This window comes from Barbus barbus (genome assembly GCF_936440315.1).
Source record: "Barbus barbus genome assembly, chromosome: 1".
NCBI lineage: Eukaryota > Metazoa > Chordata > Actinopteri > Cypriniformes > Cyprinidae > Barbus > Barbus barbus.
This window is the reverse complement of record NC_136729.1, coordinates 43,780,875-43,804,465: the sequence shown is the minus strand read 5'-3', so window position 1 is coordinate 43,804,465 and position 23,591 is coordinate 43,780,875. Positions and strand designations below refer to the sequence as shown.

The window sequence follows — 23,591 nt, the reverse complement described above, 5'->3', positions numbered from 1 at the left end:
AAGTAATCTCACATCTTGGTCATATTTCACCCCTAAAAACATAAACATCTAAAAAAATATTAAAGAGTAAGAAATTTACATTATTTTACATTATTTAACATTTACAGTATTTTGCAAATTTTACATTAATGTAATTTTAATATTTAATATTTAATGACAGCTACGAGTACTGACCATTTGTGTGTAAAATGTGCTAATTAATGAATGTTCCCAAAACAGGCAAATATATTATAAATATTAATAAATATTATTTCATAAAATAAATAAATAAAAGAGGAAAAATCTAAAGTTTTACTAAGCAAAATGAAAGTGAAACAACAATTAAGAAAAAATTTTAAAGTTTATATTTTTTTAATTCTTTTTTACATAAAAATAATATATAAAGCAAAATATAAATTGTGTCATATTAATATTAATATTACATTACATTAATATTATCTTAACAATTAATTATAATGAATGTAATGTCAATATGAAGATATAATGTCAATACGATTCATTATAATGAATATAATGTCAAATTCCTAAATAGGCTTAAATTTTCTTTATAATATGTTATAAATGTTATGTAATAAAATAATTAAACAAGAATAAAAATAAGAAATTTTACTTTGCAAAAACAAAGCGAAGCAACACCAAGGAAAAAATACTGTGTAAAAAGTGTATATATATTTTTATTTATATACTTATGAATAAATATTATATAAATTGTATCATATCATATTAATATTACATTAATGAGTAATTATCATGAATATAATGTAATAGGCTTCACTTTCTTTAAATATTATACATATTATATAAACATTGTTTTTATTATCTATCTTTGATTTTAGAGTGAAATATGATTTAAAATCTTAATATGTAGCATAATGTCCTTGCATGAGGTCCTTACCGCAGGGTCTCTTTAGGTGAAGTGGCTCTGTTGTCATGAACGTAACACACCAGGTTTGCTGCTACGTCCAGCTGACTGAACGACTGGATTTGCACTCCGGTGTGTTTGATGTACTCCACATGTCCATGTGCTGGAGGAACAGTGATGACGTACAGCAGCTCCTCCGGCTTGTCAGTGCAGTCTACAGCCAGCAAGACGTCAGTGGTGAGGATCACACGCTCCCCGCGACTCATCCTCACAGGCTTCAGGAACAATGCTATGTCTCCTGGAGAGAAGCACAAAACAGACTCGAAATGATGAACAATTTGCAGATAACTCTTGGAATATAGTATGCATATCATCAGGAAAATGCATTCATATCAAGTACTTACAGTAACTTTTAATGTAGGATTTACTTTTAAACAATTTTAATTCATAAATGAAAGTACATTTCAAAAATTATTACAAAGAAATGGCAAGTAACATTGAATTAAGAGTGAAACTGAATTTGAATAACATCTTTATTTGCATAAATTTTTACAGTGCTGGGACACAATCCAAATAAACAAAGAAAACGATAAACTAAATACGCTGACTCAAAATGGAAAAAAAAAAATGAGAATAAAGCAGCAGCCCACCTTTCTCCAGCTCTTTGACTGTGATGTGGAAGTGCTGCGCAGGAGAGCGGTTCTTGCCATCCAACAGGTGGAAGACAAAGAAGTCAGCAGCGGCTGCTCCAGGATGACCGGTGTGAAGGTAACGTAACAGGTTCATATCCAAAACATGCTGAGAGCAGTTCACCCCTGCTGATACAGACACCCAGTCTGTGCCTACCTGAGGAACAGCAGACCACCAGCGTGTCAGTGGCTTAAAGGAACAGTTCACACAGAAACTAAAATGTGCTGAAAATATACTCAGACCGTCCAAGATGTAGATTATCTTGTTTCTTAAGCAGAACAGATTTGGAGAAATGTTTCATTAAATTTCTTGCTCACCAATGGATCATCTGCAGTGAATGGGTGCCGTCAGAATGAGAGTCCAAACAGCTGATAAAAACATCACAATAATCCACAAGTAATCCACATGACTCCAGTCCATCAATTTATGTCTTGTGAAGTGAAAAGCTGCGTCTTTGTAAGAAACAAATCCATTATTAATGTCGCTTCTGGCCAAAATGTGAGTCCATAATGTTTTTTATCAGCTGTTTGGACTCTCATTCTGATGGCACCCATTCATTTTGGGATCTGGGATCTGTTCCAATGAAGAAAGAAACTCATCTACATCTACAGCAAATTTTCATTTTTGGGAGAACTATTCCTTTAAGGTGCATTTACACCAAGGACAATAACTATAATAATAAAGATATAGTTTTAATAATTGTTCTACACCACACCACAACTATAATGGTATTTTTTTCCAGTTTGATGAACAATAAAGACATTGACAGCCGAACAGAATCTACTCGAGCAGCATTTAAAGCAGGAGACGACATAACTGCAGTTTGTGTTCATAATAAATAGATTTTTTTAATGTGAAGAACATTGTGCACTTTTTGTGCACTGGAAAGGTTCCATGGATGTTAAAGGTTCTTCATGGAACCACATATGCCAAAAAAGAACATTTATTTTTTAAAGAGCCAATATGATACAAATGGTTAGTTTTAAGGTATAAATAATGAACATAGAAGTATATTTGATATTTTTTTGACAGCAGATTGAGTAAACTGACCTTCATCTGAATGACACCATGACTCGGTATGCTCTCGAACACATAGATAATGTCGGAGGACGGAGTGTCTTTGTCGTGAGCACTGAGCACAGCACTGGAGATCAGCCGGGACTCCCCAGCCTCCATCTCAATCCCAGTGTTCCTGTGTTTTGGAGGTTTTTTTCAAAAATATGTACCACTTAAATGTCTAATTTATTAATGGCTAACAGTAGAGGATTATTAACTGCAATGATATTATTTGCAGTTACCGTATAATCTGTGGCTCCTCGTCATTGACAGGCAGTACTTTGACTCGCACGTGTTTCTGGAGCTGGTGTTTCCCATCAGAGAGCTGGACAATAAATCCATCCTGATCACTCTCAGAGTCATCGTGCACGTACATCAGAGTCATACCTGAGGACAGAGAAACACAAACAGACTACATTGTTGATATATGCTTCTAATTGATCAAGAAAATACACATTAATTGATCGAAAGTGACAGTTAAAACATTTAAAATGACATATAAGATTTCTATTAAAAAAAATCTATTGTATTTTAAACGTTCTATTAATAAAAGAGTCCTGGGGAAAAAATGATCATGGTTTACACAAATATAAGAAGCAGCATAACTGCTTTCTAAACTGATAATAATCAGAAATGTTTCTTGAGCAGCAAATCAGCATATTAGAATGATTTCTGAAGGATCATGTGACGCTGAAGAATGAGTAATGATGCTGAAAATTCTGCTTTGCATCACAGGAATAAATTACATTTTTACATATACTGAAATAAATAGTTCACAATTTTACTGTTTTTGGATACAGTTTGGATTTGGAGGGGGGGTGGGCATAAAAGTATTTTATGCAGTACCGTTCCTGAGGTCATCCATGGTGAAGTGCTCCACAGGGATCTCAGATCCACGCTTGTAAAGTGTCACATCATTGCCGTGTGGCATGCTCATGATGGATCCATGCCGAGGCTGCTGGATTATGCTGAACATTAAACGCTCTCTGGGAACATCAAGATCCACCGCACTGATTATAGATGAGTCCAGCTCTTTCATGTCTCCCTCCCGAACCTAAAAGACAAACACTGGTCATCAGAACTAAACTGGCTACAGCAATGTTTCTTTATATAGATCATGCCAAATGCATAACCACAGAAACCTATAGTAATTTCTTAATTCAGTTACTCAGATGTTATACACTCAGCTAATAAAATATGTTTTAAGAATGTTCCCATTAAGTTATAAAAAAAGTTATTTCTGAATGTTCTCTGAACATTCAAAATGTACATTTTTTTTATGTTTTAACCCTTGTGCATCAATAAAAAAAGTTACACAGGTCCATAGTGGATAAAAATGTCCATGTCAAAAAACGGTCATAAAAATTTGAAGCTTGGGAGCACAGAGTTAAGTTTGGTCTCAAATAAAAAAAAGTTTAAAAAGTGAAACCAAAAAAAGTTATACAGGTTTAAGTTTATGAAAATGATTTTTGAACAATATTTTATACAACATATATATTTTATGAAACTTGTTGAACTCTAAACCTGCTAGAAAATCTAAACAAGTTGTGTTCCAAATTTGAGGTTGATATCTCAAAAAATGAGCTTTCAATAAGATTTTGTTTGGGCGCAGTACCAGATTTTCCCCATTAGATGCCAGCAAAACTCCACTGGTGCACACAGTGCTTGGATTTGTGATTTGCAGTAGAGTTTCTCTCTCAAATATTACAAGCACACACACACACACACACACACACAATTTTTTATGACGCATACAAACCACACTCTGACATCCATACCAACACACCCACACAATTATATCTGCATTATTTATCCAATTGGCTCTATAATATGCAGAAATTGCATAATTTTACAGTTAAACGGCACTGCGACTAAAAATTGCAGTTTTAATGGGTTTCAATGGGGACATTTTTGTCCAAAAGGTCCTGAGAGGAACAATTTTTTGTACCTAGTGCAAAATAGATTTATTAAAGGAAATGGGGTGAAATAGTAAAATTCCAATAAAAATACACACCTGTGCCAAAATTTATGCAGCTGCCAATAACACAGGCAAAGTTATCAAAAAAACTAAACTGAACAGGGCAAGGGTTAAATATGTTTATTATTGTGAACGTTAATGGAAAATTCCATTTGATTATGGGAACGTTGCTTTTGAATGTCCTCCGAATTGTTCTGAACCAAGTGGTAACATTTTTTAAATATTAAATTAAATTAAAACATTCAGGGGAAAAAAGTTCCACGAACGATGTATAAGTAATGTTTTTGAGCTAATGTTTGGAGAACATTATCTAAGACCAGAGAACTTTGATTGAACATTCTATTAATGTCACTTGAAGTCATCATAACTTTGAGAGACCCTTGCCAGAATCTCAAACCAATGTCCTGAAAACATTCCCTGTTAGCTGGTTACGAGATTGCTCTCTGACTGACCGTGATGTTTCTGGCCAGGAGCTCTGGAATCTCATCATTGGTTGGACGGATGATGATGTAGAGCGGGACTGAAGAGGACTGCTGTCTCCCGTCGGACACAAGCAGCATGAGCTGGTCGGTGGTGGGCTCCATCCTCTGGTGTCTAGACTGGACATAGTTAATGTGTCCATTCAACACGTCCCTGTAAGTGAAAGAGGCTGAACAAGGAAAAACAACATTATCAGTGCTGGGTAGATTACTTACAAAGTGTAGTCTGTTCCTGATTACAAATTGCATGATGAAAACTGCAGTCAGTAATGTGATCTAGATTACTCATTTTAGCCAATGTATTCTGACTACTTTTAGATCATTTTAGGTTACTTTTATATTAGCTACTTTTGATCTAACAGCTTTTAAGATTCAGCTAAATGTGACTCACCAATACTGATTCCCATGTTGCTCTTTTCAAATCCCGGACTGGGCAGGATGTTTTCTATGTATCCAAACTGTGGCGGAGCAACCAGAATGAGGTTAAGGTCCGCTGGAGCAGAGTCTTGGTCTTCAACTCTCAGATGAGTGACCGTGATGGAGGCTGACCCGCCCTCATCCACCATAAACACCTCTCCTGGTGTGAGAAAAGATGCTTCATGGACTCTAGCATGTAAACGGCGAGTAGCAAATGCAAAAATATGTCTTCTGAAATGAGGTGCACTTAATTGTATTAAGTAGTATACTTCAAATCAAGGTAAATTTTGTAAAAACTTGCTGATAATACAATATTAATTAAATTAAAGGCCACTAAAGTGAATTCAAAGAGAGATACTTTTATGACTGTTTCAGTCATAAACATACATACAGCATGATATTCTAACATCAGAAAGAAAATTGTTTCCATTACCAACAGCTATAGATGGAGGTTGGTTGTTCACAGGATAAACGGTGATATTAAGGTCATAGACAGGCAGGATGTTCTGTACTTCAGGTGTTTGTGCGTTGAATACAGTGGCTCTTTCACTGCAACAGGAAGAAACTGGCCCTGATTCTCCATCAGAGATCACAAACGTAACGACGTCATGACGTGGCTGCAGCCCAATCTCTTGTCCTTAAGTGTATGATTGATATCAATTTGTTATTGCAGGGATGTATAATCAAAATTTAGAAACAATATCATACAAATGCATATACAGCATATACCCTTGTGAAAAAGAAGTGCACTTAATTGTATTGAATGTGCACCTGTACTGTACTTCAAATCTTATAAGTATATTTTTAAAAAAAAATGTATTTGCACATAACGTAATATTAATTAAATAAAAGGCCACTTAAATGTACTTAAAGAGAATACACTTTCATGACTGTTTTTGAACACACTTAAGTACACTTTTTATAATAAAATAAAATAAAAGTTATTTTAAAGCACATTTTAAATCATTGTTTTAATAGATTTTTGAAGAAATACACTTATGATGACATAATAAAGCTCTTGTAATGGTTTTGGTAGTGTGTTATTCAATATTACATTTAAAGTTACTGTATTGCAACTTAAGCGTTTAAAATGTGCAATTACAAATATATATATATTTTTAAATACACGACAAACAAGAGTCAATAGAAATAACATTAAAACATATATAAGTTTACCATAAATGTTTGTCTGTACATTCAGCAGAACACGTAAACTATATTTCAAAATTATGAAATCTTACTTAAGCGGGTCAAAAAGCACTCTAAAATTCAGCTGATTACATTTAATATAATTTAAACTACAATTCATGTTAATTGAATTGCAATTAACATGCAATTAAGTCTCCAAAAACATCACATTCAGTTTACACTTAAGTATATTATTTTCAAGCATCAATACTTGTTTTGAAAGTATGCTAAAGTGTACTTTATTTTCAAAAAGGTGGGTCAAAATATGGTTAGATATAAAATGAAGTACTATTATTCTCATATTACCTGTGTGTCTATAGGAAATTAAGCCAGCAGTTACATCCGCTTGAATGAAGTGGTCCACAATGATGCCGTTTCTTTGAACTACCCCATGATATGGTTGTCGGGCGATCATATACATCAGGGTGCTGTCGTCACTGTCAGGATCAGTGGCACAGATGTACTCTATGGTGATCAGCACTTCTTGTCCCTCGGCACAGACTAAAACGGGCTTCAATCCCAGCACAAGGACTGGCACCTCATCGTTGACTAGTGTCACCTGTCAAACATGGGTTTGTTAGATGTCTTCATGTGTTTCTGTTGCAATAAAAAATATTTGCAAAACAAATCTTCATTACCTTGACATGTAGCACAAAGTCAGCCATATTTATCCCATCCGTGGCAATGAATTTAATATCATCATGTTCTGTCTCGGAGCTGTCGTGGCGATATCTATTGAGACAAAAGAGTCAAAACTTAAGATAAAATAGAGGAAAAGAAGCAGCAAAGTGGAATTTAACTTAAAGAGCCAGTTCACCCAAAAATGAAAATTCTGTCATCATTTACTGACCCTCATGTCAATCCAAACCTGTATTATTATTACTGTAGTTTATTTCTTCTCTTGAACACAAAAGAAGATACAATATTTTAAAGAATGTTGGTAACGAAACAGTTGATGGTAGCCATTGACTTCCATAGTTTTTTAACCCCATACTATTAAAGTCAATGGCCAGCTGATTGGTTACCAACATTTTTGGGTTAACTATGCTTTTAAGGCAAGACACCCCAGGTGAACAGAGTAAAAAACTGAACCAATATCACTAACAGTGATTGATTATACTATCAGTTTCAGACATTTTTGTATTACAGTTTTTCTGAAATGGTATGTTTAAATATGCGAATTCATTATCTCTTTATTCTGGAAATTAAATTTTAACATTACATAAAGTTAGGTTCAAAATTAATTTTGTTAACATATCAAAGGTAAAGGTTTTTTATCACTTAATAAATACTATAAATATTAGTGCTGTCAAACGATTAATCGCGATTAATCCAAAATAAAAGTTTTTGTTTACATAGTATATGTGGGTTTACTGTGTATATTTATTATATATAAATGCACACCCATGCATGTATATATTTAAGAAAAATGTTACGTTTATATATTAAATATATTTATACGTAATATAAATTATATGAATATAAATATATACATGTAAATATTTTCTAAATATATACTGTCTGTGTGTGTATTTATATATACATAATAAATATACACAGTACACATAGGTATATTATGTAAATAAAAACTTTTATTTTGGATGCGATTAATCGCGATTAATTGTTTAACAGCACTAAAAAATATATATTAAAAAAATATTTTCACCATGTCTTTAAGAATATATAGTTGTGGCATAAAAGCAGCCAAATTATATATGAACAAACCCCTATGTTAAAATCTAAATTCAGAATATGGATAAGAATAAAACTGAACAGTTTTTACGTACGTTAAAAAAAACAGTAAATAAATGTTACCTAAACACTGTTTTTGCCTGAAGTGTCTTGCATTACATTGTTTATGACGAACTATGAGGAACCACATCTGACCTAACTTTTAGGCTTTTCAGATCCATGACTGTGAAAGTCTGGCCTGGACTCATGGCTGTGCCGTCCAGGTAAATGCTGCCATGCTGGGGTCCGGTCTTCAGCTCCACATGCAGAGAGTCCAGTAGAGAGTCCTGGTCTGATAGACGCATGTGATCTTCCCTCAGCCAGCTCTCTCCACCCTCATCCACCGCCAGCGGCTTCACATGCACCTACAGATGACAAGAAACACATCCAGCACTAAACTAGCACTTATGTTTGTATAGCACCGATATCTATGAATAATAAAGTGTTATAGTTTGGAAAAGAGGTGAGTAAGATGATAAAAGATGTAGCATGATAAAAGGTGGCCAATAATTAGCAAGCTCAAAATAGAAAAAAATCTATTTTTATCGATTATATTAAATCTAACCTATTATATAAAACGGTGATAACGTGTAGCATTAGTAAAATCACTTGAGCAACTTGAACGAGTTAAAAATAAATAATAATAAAAAATTAAATATAAAAAATTAAATCTAGTTCAAAATATTCACAAAAAATATAATAGTATATCATTGATACTAAAATAACACTGTCACACAGATTTGAAAACCTGGATAAGAAAGCCTAATTTTAAAATTGGCATTTAAAAACCTGGAAACGTCATGTAAATGAATACATAAAAAAAAATATATATATATATATATATATATATATTGGGTAAATGCTATTTGTGAGTAAATATAATTTTTTTTAAAAACTTTTGTTATTCTGTAATATAATTGCTTTAATTATTTTAGTTATTATATATGATCATTATATATTCATATGTAATTCGTATAATTATTTATTATTTATATTTTTTATATTAAAATATGAATATTAATATATTGACACTCCTAGTTTCCGTAAATAGAAAAGGTTGAAAATGAGCTGCTTTATAATTACAGCAAAAGTAATGAAAAATAAATGAATATTGAAAATAGGGGCCTTGCAGTCAGAAAGTTTGAGAACCACTGCTCTGTGATATTCTAGTCCCTACATATGGCTCTAGTTCCTCCTTTAATTCAAATCTATGTTTTGGGCCATTTTAATAACGTCCATCATGTGAATATCAGATTACTTACAGTATAACAGTACTATAGCACAAGTCTCATCGATAAGCACTACTAGCAAGCCCTGTAGTGATTGTCTGTTTTGGATTGGGTAGATGAGGGCTGCTGTACCTCTGGTGCCAGGTTATCCACCGGCAGGACCGTTACGTTGAAACAGATTCCAGCGGTCGTGCTGCCTTGCTGACTGGTCACTGATAGGACAAACTGGATGTGTTGAGGGAGCGGTCCAATGTCCAGGATGGGGGGCATGTAAGCAACCTTCATGTAGTTGACCGCATGCTACAAAGAGAGGTTCATGTAAGCTTCAGATGCTTTTGGGAAAATAATATGCCAAAACCTAGTTCAGTGTATTTACCTGAGTAAAAAGTCTCAGCATTGAAGCATTTGGGTCCTTGGTAAATTTTGGGATGCTATCAACCAGAAACAGCCTTCCTGCATCAGAGCCTCTGGAAATTAAAGCATACAACTCATACATGTAAAGTTATATGCAGCAGGAAATTGAATCGCATACTGTGGCTTCTTATGCAGAGTAGTTTAATTTTGTACCCATAGGTGGTGCTGTAGAAAGGTGGGGTGGTGACGGTGTACGTGACCTGGTCTGGTGACTCCAAATCCACAAAGTGCAGCTGCTGCTTGGTCAAGTAGATGACATCGGTCTCATTGACAACCAAGTGCCTGGTCACACCTGGTGCCTCCTGTGGAGGCTGATCAGGGACTGGCTGGATCTGAATCACGATGACCTGCAAAGATCACCTGGTTAGTATAGAACCACATGTGTCCAGTTTTCTTATCATGATGACAATATTATTTGTGACCCTGAACCACAAAACCAGTCATAAGGGTCAATCTGAAAGCTGAATAAATAAGCTTTTCATTGATGTATGGCAGGGTTCCTCAATAGGCGGCCCGCGGGACGGAGAAAAAGGTTTGTCCCGTGCTAATTTCAAATACTGTGGCATGAAAATTCAAACGCAGCATCAGAAAGCTTTGAGTGAGTGAGTGAGTGAGTGAGTGAGTGATACCATCTTTGTTATGGATGTTGGTTCGCAGTGAGTTTAATTTATTTTTAAGATCTGAGATAAAATATCTATTGTTGCTTTCACTATGGCTATAAACCTCACGCAAAATAATATTCAAACTCACATTATACACTTTTAACATTTAATAAAGCACATAATCATTACCTGAGATTATCACTGTCATATTTTGTATGTTGTTCCTAAATTCTAAAATAGAATTCCGTGTCACGTGTCGCTGTTACAGTTTGATCCTCCCCAAAAAATCTAAGTGTTAAAATATTAATGATGACAGAGCTAATAATTGAATCTGCAATTAGGGAAAGTGGAGAGAAGAGATCCAGTCTGGAGATGACCAGTTGATTTGCATGGCAGACATGGAGGTCCAGATTTTTTTGTTTGTTCATTTGTTTTAATATTCAACATGCAAAGTTCTTCTGTATCTAAATGCAAAAAATTTCTTAATTGTTTGAATAAAACAGACTACTGAGGGAAAAAATCTGAATATTTATTTTGTAACCATCTTGTGACTATTTTAACAAAAAGCAACAATAATATAATAATTGTAATAATAATAATATTATATATATATATATATAATATAGGTCAGTGGCCCTTGGCTTGGTATTGTTGGCAGAATTCGGCCCTCGACGAAAACTAATTGAGGAACCCTGATGTATGGTTTGTTATGATTGGACAATATTTAGCTGAGATACAACTATTTGAAAATCTGGAATCTGAGGATACAAAAAAAAAAAAATGTTAAATATTGAGAGAATTGTCCAAATAAAATCCTTAGCAATGCATATTATTAATCCAAAATTTAAGTTTTGATATTATTATGGTAGGAAAGTTACAAAATATCTTCATGGAACATGATCTTTACTTAATATCCTAATGATTTTTGGCATAAAAGAAAAATAGATAATTTTGACCCATGCAATGTATTGTTGGCTATTGTTACAAATATACCCCAGCGACTTAAGACTGCTTTTGTTGTCCAGGGTCACATTTAGAAAAATGTTTCTTACAACGTTTGACTAACTTTATTTTCACATAAAATATGACATTATTTGACCATTTATCTTAAAAAAGTCTAATTTTCTTGTTTTGATTATAGCGTTATTTAAAAGTTACAAAAATGTTTCTTACCACTTTGTACTAACTTGAATTTTCCCTAAAATATAACGTTATTTGACTGTTTATTTTTATTATTTTAAGAATGTTTAAATGTTTGGGTTTCTTATGATGATTGTAACGCTATTTTAAGGTTACAAAAATGTTTCATAGAACGTTGTGCTAACTTTATTTTCACCTAAAATATAATGTTATTTGATGTATTTATTTTCAATATTCTAAGAACTTAAAATGTCAGTTTTTTTTGTTGTGTTTATGATATTATTTAAAGGTTACAAACATGTTTCTTACAACATTCTAGATTCTACTAACTTTTTTTCCACCTAAAATATAACTGGATATATACATAACATACAGTATACATATAAATGCGTCATTCATGCATTCAATAACATTACTTAACTGTTTATTTTTAATAGTCTAAGAATGCTACAATGTCTTTTTTTGCCGTGACATTAGCGTTATTTAAAGATTACAAAAATGTATCTAACAATGTTCTACAAACTTTATTTTCACCTAAAATATGTTATTTTTACATTTATTTTTTAATATTTTAAGAACGTTAAAATGTCATGATCATAATGTTATTTAAAGATTACAAAAACATTTCTTAGAACATTCTTCAAATACAAATAACATCATAAGGACGTTATGACAACAGATATCAAATATTAATACGGTTATAAGAAAATTTCATAAACATTAGTTTAGGAATGTTTTGTCCTAACATTTATATAACTTTTTCTTAAAACATGAGTGAAAGTTGTAAGACCTTTCCCTGTTAGCTGGGAAGAATGTTAGAGATATTGCATCAATCAATGGAGGATATCCAGAAATTACCTGAGGCTCTGAGAGATTAGGAGGGTCGTGAAAGTCAGAGAGCACCACCTCGAAAGAGTCATCGAACTCCTCACCGCCTGAGTGCCGATAGTAGATGATGGAGTGGAACAGGTCCTTCTGAAGAAAACGGGTCACAGGATATCCTGCACAAATATAAATCAGTATTTAAAAGAGCCCTGAGGAAACTCAGTTGCCCAAGAATCAATTACACTCTTAAAAATAAAGGTGCTTCACGATGCCATAGAAGAACCTTTTTTGTCTTAATGGCTCCATAAAGAACCTTAAACATCTGAAGAACCTTTCTGTTTCACAAAAGGTTCTTTGTGGAAAAAGAAGGTTCTTCAAATTATAAAAAGGTAAGAAAGAGATGGTTCTTCTATGGCATCGATGTGAAGAACCTTTTAAGCACCTTTATTTTTAAGAGTGTAAGAATTAATTAAATTCATTCATTTAAGCTTTCCCTTCAATCCTCTCCTCACCTGTGATGCCAGCACCAGGCATCTTCATGATTTCTCCTGCCTGTGGAGGTCTAGTGATGTTGAACATGATATAGTCATCACTGGAGTCCAAATCACAAGCTTGCAAAATAGATCCTCTCAGAAGAGCCGTCTGGCCTTCAGACAGCTCCAGCACCATGTTGGTAATGAGGAAGGGCGGACTGTCGTCTTTGGGCAGGACGTTGATGGGAAACTTGTGTCTGGTTTGATGCAAGCCATCAGTAATGCGGAAGGCGATATAATCTTTAGTCGTGTCGCTGTCATCGTGGTGGTAGCGAACCGCACCGTCCTTTATATCTTTCACAGTGAACATGAAACCTTTTCCACCTTATATACAGCGGTAGTGAAAATGTTTAGTGTAAGATGCAAAGATATGACTAAATTTGATGTAACAGATTTAATATATCAGGAAAAGTCATCTGTTGTGCACCTCTAACCGTTAGTCTCCCATGCTGCAGGCCGTCCACAGTGATGATCTTCACAGCCTTCAGGTTGTCATTGTCGACAATCTGAAACTGATCCCATGTGATTGGACGAGACTGACCTTCCAACAGACTGAGACCTATTAATACGACAGAAATTGCCTGACATAAATATACTATAGTTTCATATTAAATGCAATTAGCTGAACTTTAAAGTATTTTCTGATCTACCAGAGTAGGACTTTAGAGCATCTTTAATTTCATAATTGTTTTGTCTTTGAAATATGGATTAAGTGTACTGCTAAATCTACTGACAAGCATTTTTGGAAGTTTGTCAGTCAACACATAAAAACAGGTGCATTTCATTAAAGGATGACAAAAGATTAAAAAAACAATGATTTCAACTGTACTTCAAAGTAAAACATTTAAAATGACATAAAAAACACTTTTTTAAAAGTGTACTTAAGTGTGTTAAGAAACAGTCATGAAAGTGTCTCTCTTTAAGTGACTTTATTTCTTTAAAGATTATATTAAGGACAGCTTTTTTTAAGCAAACATTCTATATAGTTGAACACATGACACAAATGGATTTTTTTTACTTTTCCAAATCTTGACAAATAAATATTACGCCCAAAATAATATGCTATGTATATTGCATATAGTATATTGTGTAAATATAGTGTATATTGTATATAGTATATTACGTGTATATAGCATACATAGTTTATAGAATAGTGCATGAAAATGATGCACAATACAGACCCATGTTCCACGATATTCTTGGCGCATTGGTATGAGCTGTCCTGATTGACACGTGTACAATCACAGGCTGGCTTTTCTCAAAGTAGAAATCATGCACTTCAAACTCCACCTAATAGAAATGAACAATACTTGACTACTGCATTATGGAGTTAAAAAAATGTAATAAATAAAAAACTTGAGTTTAGCATCATGTTAGTACAGTTTCCTTGTGAAAAAGAAGTGTATAATTGTATTGAATATGCATTTGTGTACTATAGATGTTAAAAGTATATTTTTAAAAACTGTACTTATAATAAAAATATATAATGAAATAAAACACAATTTAAGTGTAATTAAGTGTGCACTGTGTATATTAACACATGCGTGTATATATTTAAGAAAAATATGTTATGTGTATATATTAAATATATTTCTATATAATATAATAATAATATAAATGTATATAAATACTGTATATTTGTGTGTATTTATATATACATAATAAATAAACACAGTACATATATTATGTAAACAAAAACTTTAATTTTGAATGCGATTAATCACGATTAATCGTTTGCCAGCACTGGTAAGTACCAAGGACACCTTGAAATAAAGTGGTACTTATATTCCTTTAAAGTGTATTATTTCGGGATTATTTCTGTGCTCTTTTTAATAGTATGCAGAAGTGTGCTTCAGTACCTCATAGGTCCTGCGCTGTGTGTGGCTGGAGTTTGGAGGCTGGTAGCTGATCAGCATGTCGTTGAGATCCGTCCAGGTGAAGGAGGTGATGGGTTTGGTGTGGTCAGACAGGTGAGTGATGAAGCCCTCACTAGGGGCTTTAGTGATGTTGAACACCAGCCGCTGTTTGGGCGTCTCATCATCCTCCGCGTCCAGCGTTGCCGTGGAGACCGGAGTCAGGATGAACTGGTCCACCTCTAAGATGAACATGGACATAAAAGCAGGCTTGGGCGGCTGATTGGGCATTGCGTCCTTAATGGTTACTGGGATCCAGGCCTGCTCTGACTGAATGGGAGACGGAGCTGGTGTTAAAATAATAGTGTAAAAACGCAGTAATAAGAAGATGCGTTACTTTTAGAATGAACACCTGGATGATGCTCCTGCTGCGGGTGTCTGTGAGGTCCAGTCTAATGGCGATGTAGTCTATGTCTGGAGATGGAGGGTCAGTGTGATGGTAACGGATGCCCATCATGAGGAAATCATTGCATGGTACTTTGGTGATCTTCAGCAGTTTAAGACCCTTTAGACACTCGTCACTCTTACAATGAGCTCTGGCTTTATTATCTGCAGGGAGACGGAGAAAATAATGCCCTGATATTAAATATTAAACTAGTTTGTTAAATAAATGAAAATATTATCCATATATTATAATGCTCATCTTAAGTATATAAAGTATTTTCATTCTATTCTGGAAACCTAAAATGTTAACATAACATACAAAATAAATAAACAAACAAATAAGCAAATAAATGTGATACTATCAGCTGTTTTCTACAAAATTCAACTATCTAATCCAAAAAATCTATGCAAAATATATCTTTAATTGCAGCATAAATCTCAATTCTCATTTAATTTTAAGATGGAAATTATATAAAATCAATGTTGTTATTGTTAGCTAAAACAACTGAACTATTATTGTTTTTGTTAACTGATAAAGCAGAAATTAAAATATTTCAAATAAATAAATGAGTAAATTAAAAATCTAATTTAAAATAAATAAAAAATGTTGCCTTGGCAAACAACTGAAATAAAATAAGTTTAACTAAAAGTACTAAAATTACAAAAATATTGAAACAAAAAAAGGAATTAAAGTAAAATACAAATATATATATAAAAAGACAAAATGCACAAATTACTGATCAAATATCTTAAACTAAAATTAAAATGAAAACTGGAAAGCTAGTTCAAAATATTAAGACATACTATAATACAAACATACATGTTAATGTTATATATAACACTAAAATAGCATTATTGCCACTAAAGGGAATTATGACCCTTCAGCGTCCTTTAACTTTCATTTTAACTTTCAGACTTCATTGAATAATTTCTAAAGTACCTTTGTTTATATGTCAATAACCTGGATGTGTTTGTACAGTAGGAAAACTGGTAAATTGTTTGTGATGATTTTACCCAGCTGTCTTCGTAGAGAAACAAAGCTATCTGGTTCATCCCCTCTCGGCCCCCCTGGTTTCTCCGGTTCTCCAGTGACTAGCTGACCGTGAACAGGTAGATGCATCTCCAAAGTTGTCACCCGAACTGTGCATTCAGTATTATGTCTGTGTTCATAGTGGAAAGACACAACGTTGCCGTCCAGAACATTGGAGAGGCCATAAAACTCTAGCACCTCCAGATTCTGTGATCCGAACTTAATCACATTACAGTCCGGCTCCATGATTTCAACACGGAGAGAGAACAGCTCACTGTACGTCTCCGTCTCTGTAAATCTAAACCACAAATCGACATGAAATCTACATATTTAGACAGCAAAACAAAAACAGATGAAGTCAAACCAAAGTATAATATCTGGCTTCTGATACAATGACCTATGCTGTAATAATATCAAAGTTTACGACAACATGCAATACATACCTGTACAGACGAAGCTTAACAGTATCTTCTTTTAAAATCGGACATCCATTATGAGTGTATTTCACTTCATCAGCCAAAAAGTGACAGTCAAAAACCTGAAAAAGTGAAATAGTTGTAGAAAGAACAGAAAATTACTTAGTACTAAATTCTGACAACCTGCATTAACACGATTTACAAACAGAAACTAAAATATACTTCATGTAATTTCTATTGAAACTCGTATGCTGTGTATTTAAATATATTTGTAACGACACATTTGCAATGAAGCAATTTAGAATATATTAACATATATTACCTTTAAATGTAATACTGAATAATACACTACATTTAAAATTATAATCATGTACTTTACATGTGCTTTGGTATGTTAGTCAACACATCAAAATAAGTGCACTTCTTTAAAACACAAAAATATTATTAAAGCATAATGATCTAAAATTTTAATTTGACATTATTAAAAAGTGCACTTTTTGAAAGTGTAAGTTCACTTAAGTGGCCTTTACTTTCATTAATATTATATAAGTCTTTTTTGAAATATACTTTTAAGATTTGAAGTACACTACAAGTGCGCATTCAATACAATTAAGCACACTTCTTATTCACAAAGATAGTTCTTCAAATGTCAAATGCTCTCAGATGGAAACTCTATTAGCATGTTCATCACTGAATGTCTAGTGGATAATTCAATGCATGCAGAAGGAGGGTTCACCTGTGGGGTCAGTGTGCCGACCCGCTGGGTAATGGGCTCATTTAGCACAACTTCCAGCTTGCAGGCGTCCTTGACTCTGGGTATGTGAAACTTCAGATCCTCCTCCTGCAGAAACACTGACTGCCCTCGCTTCACCTTTAGACCAAGATTGGTTTTTACCAGAGAGCCCTGAATCTGCTGGAAAAGACCCAGCAAGATGAAAGACAAATACGTCCTGTCTTTTGCAGTCATTGTGTTGAGTTTATGTGGATCAGGACCTCAGCAGAATGAATGAATCTACTGGAGGAACTGTTGTTTGTTCTCGCACTGTCCTGTGAATGTTTTCATACAAACTCATCTCCACTTCTCGATACTAATGTGAGACGATCAGAAGCATTGCTCATGGGTATCAGGTCAGGATCTTGTTCTCTCTCCAGTCATTATATGAGATGTGATATCTGAAAAGGAAACCAAAATATTATTACACTTTATTTTGTCGCCTAAACACAAAGCTCCTATGTCACTGAAAAAAGGAAATAGATCCTACTGATATTAATAAGAAAAATAAGAATACATTTTTTAAATTTATTAATTATTATTATTAAAAAACAAATGAAACGATAAACAAACTAATATAAATATCAAATATTAAAAAGCATTTAAAAACATTGTAGTAATAATAATAATAATAATAGAGGGCACAGGTCCAAAAAAAGTTGAGAATCCAATAATTTACTCATTTATGTAATTTAAATTATACTAGTATATTGTTTCAATTGTGTGTGTGTGTGTGTGTGTAAAACATTTTATTCCAGTAATTTAAATAAAAATGGAAATACATATTATTATTATTATTTGTTTGTTTGTATGTTTTTTTCATTTTGAGGTTATTCACAATTAATTATGGCTTAAATGGAGAAATGAGATGCAACTTTCCCATTAATCCATGATAAATAACCTGCAAAAAATGGAATTTGGGAATCAAATTCTCCTCAGTTTGACGCTAATACATCTCCGTCAGCTCTCTCTTTTTTCAAGTTTGTTGAGTGATTGGGGAAAAACTCCTTCTGAGCCCAGGTGAGACGTCAACTTAAAAGATGACCTTTGACCCTAAACAATCTCTAGGAGCTGGAGTGACCAGTCTGGAGACTGAGGCTGTCTCATCAGTCAGCACTGAGTTCAGAGAGGGTCAGTCCTTCCACATGCAGTTTAATGAGCCATTAAAACACAGACTCAAGGGCATGATAAGTGCTGTCCACCTTACAGCTTCATTCAGACACTAGTGCAGTAAAATGACTCAAAATGATCAACTCAAATTTAAAAAAAAACTTCCTCCAGACCATAAACATACTTTATTTTATGAATTAAATTTGTTTCATCAAACAAAATTAATTAGTCATATTGGGCTCAAATCATCTCGAAGCAAAACAATAAAACAATAAGATTTGTGCAGTGCATTTCTGTGAATTTGAGCTCACTGGGTCACAGAGGGTCTTTTTCTAGCATCAAAACATCTGGAATTAGTCCGTCTTTGTTTACTCGCTAACATGTTTTCTTTTAAAGGCCTCTCCTCTTTTCTTCCTGCTGTCTTTCTCCATTGGAAAACCCAATTTTCTAAGATTGTTCCACAGCCTCAGGCTGAACAAAGTCAAAGCCAGGCCACAGAGTATTTCATAGCTTAAAAAGCAAGATGTAACCAATCTGAGGGTTTTTTGGGGAAGGCGAGGTACAAACAGTGTCGACTCAACATAAAGACACCAGAAACAAAGAGAAAACAGGCAGAACACAAAGTACTAGTTAAAATACAAATTCTTGTTGAACAAATGATGCTGCAAAGGTTTACTAAAACCTCTCTTACTGCGTTTTGCCATCATAAATCCACAGTTAAGCTTTGAGAGAAGGTTTTTTCACCTTCAAGAAGAACAACCATGAGCACAATGAACCGAAACAAGTAACTGCATGTGTTCTGTTTACCATTAGTCTGTCTCTGCTTCCTTAATATGGGTTGATCGCTCTCCTCGTGATGAAGAAGTGTGTGTAATTGTATTGAATGTGCACTTGTAGTGCACTTAAAATGTTAGAAATATCTAAGAACTATTAATGAAACAATAGAGGGACACACTTTTATAATTATGTTTCTTAACACACTTAAGTACACTTTTACAAAGTACTTCAAATTAGAAGTTTTACTTTAAAGTACATTTTAAATCATTGTTTAAAAAATGTAAAGCACATAAATTACTTGATAATGACTTTATCTGTAATGTTATTTGATATTACATTTAATAAAATTCAATTTTAAGTTAATGCATTTTAAATGCAGTAAATTGCAACTTCATCATTACAAATGTGTAATTACACTGTAAAAAGTGATAACCTGCAACTGTTACCTTCAAAAAGCGTATTTCTACCTGATTTAACCAATAAATGTTAAAATACGTTTAGGTATAAATTAATGTATTTAAGTTAGTTTTGTATGCTTAATATTTTTGACTTGAATAAAACCAGTTCAAACCATTTTCAGGCTACCATTTTTTCAGCAGTCGAATATATTTAAATTCACAACCTACAAGTTGCAATAGAAATTATGTTAAAGTTAGTTTACCATAAATGCTTGTCAGTGCATTCATCAGTACACTTTAACCATATTTCAAAGACTATAAAAGTAATTCTGAAATTACACAAAGATGTACTTAAGTCCTACTTAAGTGGGTCAAAAAGCACTTTAAAGTTCAGCTAATTACATTCAAAATAAATTCATTTAATTTTAAATGAAATGTCAAGCACTTGCTATAGGATTAACAATGTGTTCATTACTTTTAATAAGCTAGTAATTACAGCAAATGCTGTCGTTTTGAAAGAACAAAAGATCAACAGGATTTGGCCTTTCATATTTAGAATTACACTGATCCAGTGCTCCAGAAATCTTCCATGTCATGTTTTATCAACATTTTATCAAATTGCATTAGAAAATGTGAAAATAAAGGTGTTAACCTGGTTACTTATCACCTTTCCATCATGTGATGTCAAACAATGTTGATGAAAAATAAAACATCTTTTCATTTTCTGGTTATACTAATATTGTGTATGTGACAAATAAAACTCTTGAATCTTGAATCTTGTCCTTGTGCGGCACCTTAAAACATAAGATACCTAGAAACAGATGTGGTAAAACAACTCTTTATTTAGATAGATCTTAAACCCTTGTTTAACTCTCTTCAAGTCCAGACACCTTTAGTTTGGCATTGCATCATGCTTTTCGTTGAGGGCACATGGTTTTACTGCCCTCGTGCATTCTGCAAGTGTTCAGTACCTCACAGAAAAGGCCTAAAACACAGCACGATCTCTCTTTAAATGCAATATCTGTGTATTGTTGCTTCTATAAGGACAATCATCGTAAACAAAGTCAAAGTAGAATTAACTGTTGAGTTTCTGAGCAACACACAGTAGCGTGATTTGATACAGTATTTTAAACGAATCAGCTAAGTGAATAATTCAATGACTTATTCTTTTTATTCCTGAAAGAATCAGTATTTTGAACTAATAATTTGAACGAATGATTCAATAGGCGAGTTTCCATTACAGATTTGTGCAAAACTTTGGCGATAAATGTCGATAAAAACGTATTTCGAAATGACGGTGTTTCCATTAACCAATATTATGCGACTAAAACGTAACTTTTTGCCTCTCGCGATAAGTCATGGCAACAGATTTTGGGGAGATTTCATGGATTTTGTATATATTTATTCAAAGGAGGCATAAGCATGTATCTTTACAAAAGCAGCACGGAGAGCTGGATATTACCAGGATATGTTTATATTTCAACCTGCTCAATATTTTGCAAAACGATGCCTTGCGGAAAAAATATACACTTTATCTTGCTTTTTATAAAATAAGACTTTAAAAAATTATACTTGAATGTGAATTGAATTTAATGTTTCTAACACTTAATCACATATAATTTGAAATTAAATTAAATAAGAGTATTAGAGTTTAAATTTATATTCAATACAATTAGCTGAACTTTATAGCCCACTTAAGTAAGACTTAACATCTTTATATGTAATTTCATTATTACCTTTATTATCTTTGAAATATGGTTAAAGTTCTGCTGAATGTACTACCATGTGTTTATGATCAACTCAAATATATTTTCATTTCTATTCAAGATTGTTTGTTATGTATTTAAATATATTTGAAATGACTCCTTTGTAATGATGAAGTTGCAGTTTAGTGCATTTTAAATATATTATATTGGTATATTACAGTTAAAATTATAATCAAGTACTTTACATGTGCTTTAGTATGTTAATCAACACATCAAAATAAGTGTACTTCTTTAAAACACACCAAAAGATTATTAAAATAATGATGTACTTTAAAGTAAAACTTTTTATTTGACGTTATTAGAAAGTGCACTTTTAAAAAGTGTACTTAAGTGTGTTCAGAAACATAACCAATAAAGTGTCTCTCTTTAAGTACACTTAAATTACTTTTGATTTCATTATTATTATATTATCTGCAAGTATAGTTATTTAAAAAAACATTTTAAAATTTGAAGTAAGCTATAAGTACACATTCAACGAAGGGGTTGTAAAACAGATTACCTACTTTTCCAACAACAGCAAAAAAAAAGCCTTTCCTCTCTGATTAATGGCTTAAAATCCCTGAAGTGCCTTTAAGGCATTTCAGACGTTTATGTGTGTCAGACTTCCAGAGCATTCCCAACTTCGCTTGTGTGATCTCACAGTTTAGAAACTGTCAACATTGTTCTCAGGGCATGATTCTACATGCTGTACAGTCTGTGATTAGACGCTTCACCCCTGTTTGGGATGTTCTCTGAAGGTTTGCCGCAAGTTCAACAGACAAGTGTTGAAGGGATCCCACAAGGGTTCAGGTAAACACAAAATCGTAATGAGGCTTGACTAGGAAAGGTTACAGCAAAAATGCATTGAAGAGACAAAAACAGATCTGAGAACAAATGAAGGGGCTGTTCAATGAAAAATATATGTTTTGAACTCTTATCTTGCTCTCATGTAGGTAAGAACCTGAACAATCCCACCAGCATCTCCCCAGAACTGGCTTCAGATGTGCAATATGAGACGCAAACATCTCACAAACACAGTTAAACCAGCCCACAAGCTGAGTTTATTATAATTATTATATGTGACCCTGGAGCACAAAACCAGTCTTAAGTCGCTGGTGTATATTTGTAGCAATAGCCAAAAATACATTGCATGGGTCAAAATTATAGATTTTTCTTTTATGCCAAAAGTCATTAGGATATTAAATAAAGATCATGTTCCATGAAGATATTTTGTAAATTTCCTACCCTAAATATATCGAAACATAATTTTTGATTAGTAATATTTATTGCTAAGAACATCAATTTAAAAACATTGACACTTATGTCTGGTGTAGTGGTCCAGGGTCACATATATAATATATTTTCATGAGAATATATGGGGAATACACCAGTTATTATGATACAGAAATGTAATTTTCTCACCAAAAAAAAAAAATATTTATAGCCATTCACATGCACACTTTTAAACGTAGCATTATTTCATAACACTTTCTTGTAAAATAATTTAAATAATCAGAACATACATTAAGCTCAAAATGGTTCATACTCAATATTGTTTTCATAAACATATACAGAAACATATACATAATGTCAAACAAGAAAGCCATTATTGACCACTACTATGTAAAAACAGTGACATTTAAAACCACAAAAGTCGCACAACAATCCTATCAGTCACAAGCAATCAGACTCAATTAAAGCCAGCTGATTGAAGCATGAGAACGTTATGAGAGCGTTTATTTGTAGTAATTTGATATTAACATTGTTTGTTCATATGGGCTGGAGGGATGGGGAGATGTGTTTCAAGTTTAGCCAAGATTCACATCCTAATGTTTTGGTGTAGATATCGTGGTGATTAAGAGGCTACAGTCAGGAAAGCCCAAGGCAGGCCGGGTGGGTGGC

General features: G+C 33.3%; 1 protein-coding gene across 1 annotated transcript in view; it reads right to left on the bottom strand.

Moving 5' to 3' along the window:
- The window catches only part of LOC306870432 (FRAS1-related extracellular matrix protein 1-like), a gene marked incomplete at its 5' end in the record, with an annotated part of 27,795 nt that extends 9,941 nt beyond the window's left edge, over window positions 1–17,854 (bottom strand). The window contains 23 exons of the mRNA XM_079417699.1: window positions 896–1,160; window positions 1,513–1,708; window positions 2,603–2,744; window positions 2,851–2,995; window positions 3,455–3,662; window positions 5,039–5,235; window positions 5,457–5,642; window positions 5,916–6,119; window positions 6,977–7,229; window positions 7,309–7,402; window positions 8,558–8,766; window positions 9,763–9,930; window positions 10,007–10,097; window positions 10,198–10,391; window positions 12,645–12,787; window positions 13,124–13,468; window positions 13,572–13,703; window positions 14,326–14,434; window positions 15,004–15,327; window positions 15,410–15,606; window positions 16,456–16,769; window positions 16,915–17,009; window positions 17,624–17,854. Of these exons, the coding sequence (XP_079273825.1) occupies window positions 896–1,160; window positions 1,513–1,708; window positions 2,603–2,744; window positions 2,851–2,995; window positions 3,455–3,662; window positions 5,039–5,235; window positions 5,457–5,642; window positions 5,916–6,119; window positions 6,977–7,229; window positions 7,309–7,402; window positions 8,558–8,766; window positions 9,763–9,930; window positions 10,007–10,097; window positions 10,198–10,391; window positions 12,645–12,787; window positions 13,124–13,468; window positions 13,572–13,703; window positions 14,326–14,434; window positions 15,004–15,327; window positions 15,410–15,606; window positions 16,456–16,769; window positions 16,915–17,009; window positions 17,624–17,854 (4,442 nt within the window). The remainder of the gene's footprint in view (window positions 1–895; window positions 1,161–1,512; window positions 1,709–2,602; window positions 2,745–2,850; window positions 2,996–3,454; window positions 3,663–5,038; window positions 5,236–5,456; window positions 5,643–5,915; window positions 6,120–6,976; window positions 7,230–7,308; window positions 7,403–8,557; window positions 8,767–9,762; window positions 9,931–10,006; window positions 10,098–10,197; window positions 10,392–12,644; window positions 12,788–13,123; window positions 13,469–13,571; window positions 13,704–14,325; window positions 14,435–15,003; window positions 15,328–15,409; window positions 15,607–16,455; window positions 16,770–16,914; window positions 17,010–17,623) is intronic.
- Window positions 17,855–23,591: the final 5,737 nt, after the last annotated feature.